General features: G+C 43.8%; 1 protein-coding gene across 1 annotated transcript; it reads left to right on the top strand.

Moving 5' to 3' along the window:
- The first annotated feature begins 800 nt into the window (after positions 1-800).
- On the top strand, positions 801-2,067 carry LOC141040798 (uncharacterized). The gene is made up of 2 exons (XM_073506917.1): positions 801-1,147; positions 1,647-2,067. Exons 1-2 carry the CDS (start codon positions 801-803, stop codon positions 2,065-2,067), a joined length of 768 nt encoding a protein of 255 aa, XP_073363018.1.
- The last annotated feature ends 3,536 nt before the right edge of the window (positions 2,068-5,603 follow it).

Below are 5,603 nucleotides of genomic sequence, written 5' to 3'. Positions count from 1 at the left end.
AAATGATGGAACCGTCTGTAATCTTCGACGGTCTGATTTTAGCATCAAGATTCGTGCCGCCTGGGTTTGTTTTTTTGTTCGCTATAGCATCTTAATAGACGTGTGAGGCACGGAACACCAGGCTCTACAGGCACCGACGTTGGAATTATAGAGGCACTGGTATCAACTCTGTGGATGCACAAATGTGTGGTGGCAGGGGCATGCATCCGAAGACTTACTCAGAGAGCCACGGTTGTGAAGTCTTTAGAGTTACGAGCGTGTGTCACCACGGGCACGTGAGAGTGATGCGTCGGGAAGTGTGGTAGTAGAGGCATCGGTGTGAATAGTACTCAGAGAGTATCGATTGTGGGTCCACATGTGTGAAGTCTGTGCAGCATTGGTCGTGTGGTAGTAGCGGCGTGCGTCAGGAAAGGTGCGAGCAGTTCAACATAGTACGTGCTCAGTATCTGAACGGAGTGCACACTATCTAAGCGTGCCACTGCAGTGTGTGCTTAAATGGTTTATGGGAAAACATTTCTTACGTGCTTAATCAGACGATTTGACGGTTGCTTTTTCCCGGCAACCGCGAGCACTGCCACTTGGCGGTTGCCCCGATGCACAGCAACGGCGAGCGCATGTCTACCGCCCTCACTACCACGACGAGGCCGCGTCCAACCGCCTCCTCCACGACCCAAACCTTCCCACAAAAGGGCAACTGCGCTTCCATAGCCGCTCAATTCCGAAAACACTATTGCTGCTCCATCTCAACTAGCAACTCCTCACAATCTCTGTGTCAAGGCCGCCATCGCTAGAGGAGCGTAATGGCGGAGGAACCATCTGCCAAGCGTCCCCGTGGTGAGACGTCCGACCAGAGCACCGAGGTCGACGACGCTCAGGTCCCCGGTCAGAAGCACGACTACAAAAGGCACCTCAAGGAGGTTGACATCCATGGCAAGGAAAAGCTGGTTGTCGTATGCACCAGCAATCCTGACGAAGCCGACAAGATGATCAGCAGGATCCTGAAGAGGGTCTGCGGCTTGTACCCTCAGTACATCGGCGTTGATGTCGAGTATACCAGGGAAGACGAACCTCCGCAGAGGGCAGCGGTTCTGCAGTCATGCGTGGAGGAACTCTGTCTGGTATACCACATCACCGCGGCAACAAAATGGTGAACCATCCTACAGTTTCGACCTCTCGATGCTTCTGTTTAATTAGCTTTTCACCCTGAAATTTGATTAAATTGGTTTATTGACTTGATGTATCAGTGAAGTTTCTGAAGTAGATGTAGCAGAATAGATTTTGAACTTGACTCACTAGATCAGTTTATGTATTTGATGCACTAGATTAATTTATGAATTTGATGTACGAGATTATTTTCTGAACTTGATGTTCTAGTGTACTTTCTGTTCTAGTGTAGTTTCTATGTTTGATGTTCTAGTGTAGTTCAGTTTCTCAAATTTATGTGTTAACGTGGCTAAGAAGTAGATAGGTCATTGATTCAAGTGTAAATACCAAAAATAAAAATAACATGTTGTGCTTGTATTTTATTTCTGAACTTTGCATAGCAGTTTCTGAATTTTTTTCGTCCATGAATTATACGTACTATATAAGCATGTACTTGATGGATACTTGATGGATCCACCTTAAATGTGTCATCCCCCTTGCAGGCCCAATAGCCTGCGCCCGTTCCTGAAGGAGGACAGGTTCTACACCTTTGCCAGCTTCAGTATTGAAGGTGACAAAGAGATGCTGCGAAGATCTGGTTTGGAGATCAACCCCGACAAGTACATCGACATCCAGCGCAAATGGAGAGTTCCGTTCAAGGGAAGAAAGAGGTACCACTCTTTGGATGATGTTGCAGGGAGTGTGATCCACCCATTCTACAAACAGATGAAGGATAAGATTGACAGGGTTGAAGACCATAAACTGTGGGGGATCAGCCCACTGCCAAATTACCTCATCGAGTATGCAGCGATAGATGCGTACGCCGCCTACGAGTCGTGGAAGAGAATTGAGAACATCAGAGAAGGTCTGGAGAGTGCAAAAGAGGCAGAGAAGAATTATGACGATCCTTACTACGGCTACTAGTGACGAAAACATAGAAAACTGGTCGTGGAGTTGCTTGTGTTTCTGCTTGTCCTTTCTATTGTTTTTAGGTTCGTAGTTTACTTCTGTTAGAACGAAGCAGTTTCTAATGTCATCTGTATCAGGTTAAACAAGTTTGCTTATGTCAAGTTTGTAGTTTGTTTATGTGATTGAATAAGTTATTTAGCTTGCTAAGTACTATGTTTATTCAGCAATCATGTGATTTTGAAGTAGTAATGTTGCTTTTTACTCTAAAAACAACAAAATACAAAGAAGTCTTTTTACGCTAAGTACAGTTTAGTTGTGCACACAAGCGCGACTTCTTGAGGAGTGGGAGGAGTGGCATGGTTCGGAATACACAGTTAGAGAGGCACAGGTTTGCAGTCTCTAGAGCCACCGGCGTGTGTTACTATAGGGGCCGGAGGCACGGAATTGAAGTCTCTACAGAAATGAAGGCATCGCAAGCATTCAGAGGCACGTGGACGGAGTAGGAGAGGTGAGCTCCGAATACATAGTTACAGGGTCACAGTTTGGAAGTGTGTAGAGCCAAGGGTGTGTGACACCATGGGGCATGTAAGAGTCATGGCAAGTGTCATGTGAGAGAGGCACCTGGATGCAGGTACGCAAGGCACGGGATTGCGACTTCTCGATGCACGGGTATCAACGTTGTGGATGCACAATAGTGTGGTGGCAGAGGCATGTGTCGGAGTGCTCGGTTAGAGATGCACTGTTGTGACGTTTGTGAAGAGACACGGGCGTGGTACCGTGACCATGTAAGAGTCGCGGGGCTTGACACGTTAGGCACGTGGATGCAGGCACAAAAGGCACGGATGTGAAGACGCAAGAGGCACGGAAGTGGGGTTTTTGTTGTCGCGAACAGCTATCAATCCTGTGGATGTTCAAAAGTGTGGTACCAGAGGCATGCTTCCGAATACGCAGTTAGGAAGTCACGATTGTGAAGCCTCTAGAGAGTCACGCGTGTTTGGCATCACAGGCATGGAGTGGTGTGGGGCTTTGAGAGGCATCACTGGCCCTCAACCCTCTGGATGCATGGTGGTGTGGTAGGAGAGGCTTGCTTGCTAATACTGAGGTAGGGAGGCACCATTGTGGATGCACAGGTGTGAGGTCTCTAACGGCGCGAGTGGGTGGCACCACATGCATTTCTTTGAATACTCATTTAGAGAGTCACGTTTGTACTCACGCCAGATGCATGCCGTAGGTTGGTGGCATTCGGCAGCACACGGTTGCAGAGAGGGGGAATGTTTGTGAAACATCAAAGTCACCAGCGGTCACGCGTGAGGAGTATGTAGAGTCACGGCGCGTCGACGTGACGCACATATGTCTAGGGACAGACTTGGGGCTTTATGGGGCATGGTCATGAACCGCCTGGATCGATAGTTGTGAAGTGTCCAGGGGCACCGGCTTGTGTTCGAATGCTTGGTTACTGAAGAATCAAGGAACTACATCAATAAAAAGAGTCTGTTGCTTCATTATCACAGTATGATGTGCGATTAAACCGTTTTCTGAGGTTTCGATGGAGCTAGGCTCGTTCGCTTATCAAAAACTTTTTATTCCCTGATGTCGTCGTAGATCTTTCTAATCTCATCGCCCATTTTGCTGGGTTTGATTGTATTTTGATCGCTAAATAGTAGCCTGCACAGTTGTTGTGCTTTCCATTGTTCCGTGCCATCCTATAAAAAGTTTAGTGAAAAACAAGGAGAAAAACACATCAGAATTAGGTCATGCAGTTGTATGATATCTAGCAGATTTATTGTGAGTTTTAAGAGAAAACTTACGTCGAAATTATCTATCTCTTCGACGAAGTGGTTGCCATCAAAGAGATGCGCGAACCTTAGAACAAAAAACGGGGTTTCACCTTTGTTCACCTTTGGAACGCCCTTTAAAAATTGAACTTCCCATCTAGTCTTTTCCTTCTCGATTTTTTCACCGAGTAATATTTCGTATACTTCTTTGAACCTGGGTACCTGGGAATTGCATTTTGTTTTTGTTTTAGAGAGACATGTAGTGTAATTTGTAAAACTGAAAGATGGTGTTATTTACAATTCTTACCAGTTTGTCTTTATGGTTGTGGTATTTGTTATGCTCCTTTTCTTTGTTGGCTTCGTTGATTTCCATGTCAGCAATTTGCTTACTTAGTTTGCCATCATGCACATGGGGAACACGTTGATTTTTCAGGTATTCTTGCCTCTTCAATTCTTTAAGAGAGGTTTCTTCAGGCTCGATGATTTGAAGCTTCCTTCTATATTTGTCGAGCACTAATAGTGTGTATCGGTCTTCCTTTTCAAGTGGCATGAATACCTGTGATACAAATTTTTTATTGTTAGAGGAGAGTTTAGAATATAATATTCTGTTTGAAATGCTTATTTTTATTTTGTTGTATGGAAAACGTTATTACCATTTTTGCTGTTTTGAGCTTCTCTGATTGACATTTCTTAAGGAACAAAGGAACCAAGATATCCTTCTCTCGTGTGAAATCATCTCTGAAGTTCTTCATAGATTTTCTTTTATCCTTTAAACCCAGAATATGCTGCAGGCAACAATAAAAAACGATAAAAACGAGTTAGAAAAAATAGATCGGTACCAAGAGATTAAACAATAGTTGCAAAAAGATGAGTTTATATGATCACTGTGTTTTTTTTTGAAATTTACCTCTGCAAAGCTTGGGCCTAATAATAGTCTATGTCTTTTGTGTATAGTTTGGCTGATGCTTTCCCATGCTTCTGCTAACTCATCGAGCACCTTCTTTTCCATTCCTTGACGTTTTTTCTTGTTTGCAGGCCCAAATATTTCCTTTAGGTTTGATCCAGTAAGAGTTGTGTTGTTGCTCTGTGGTTGATCTCTCAAGAATACTACTTCTCTGCTTACAGGCAAAACAATAGCAGAAAATTTTGTTGACAAAGTCATTAACAAGCAAGCTGATAAACAGGAATTCATGGTTCTCTCTAGTTTCCTGTTTTATTTGTGTGATCGCCGCCTAACTTAAACTAATTTCAGTTGCAAAAGGAACCAATTCACCTTTTGTATTTTTCCTGCCATGTGTCACTCATGACTATGTCGTAGAGCTCGTTCGCCTTACGCACGTGTTTAAACGAATGCCGGTGTTGCGGGTATTTCATGGTGCTCCCTGATTGATGCTGGTTTTTTTGTCTCGCTCTGTCAAAAAGATAAAAAATTATGGCTGTTGTTTCTAAAAGATATATTTGAAGCTCCTGTCATGTTGACTGATGGTAAAAATGAAAATAGTTATATTACCTTTCATGGGCGAAAAAGGGTTTATAGTCTCTGGTTTGAAAGCTTTGATTTTTTCAAGAAGTTGATGGTGCTTTATTTGGTTGGTTTTACCGAATATGAGTGTGAATACGTACTCTGGTTTCCATTCGGCATCCACCTTGCTGGGCTGCAGGCATGTCAAAATGTATGGTTTATAGTTAGGTGTTGTCCACTAGTGTGAATAGACTAATTGCGGTAATAAAGAAATCAAGTAATTTGACGTGCATGTACTGGTAACTTACATGAAA

The sequence above is a fragment of the Aegilops tauschii genome, chromosome 2 (assembly GCF_002575655.3).
Source record: "Aegilops tauschii subsp. strangulata cultivar AL8/78 chromosome 2, Aet v6.0, whole genome shotgun sequence".
NCBI lineage: Eukaryota > Viridiplantae > Streptophyta > Magnoliopsida > Poales > Poaceae > Aegilops > Aegilops tauschii.
Note: the sequence above shows the minus strand (reverse complement) of the source record. Positions and strands in the feature narration are given on the sequence as shown.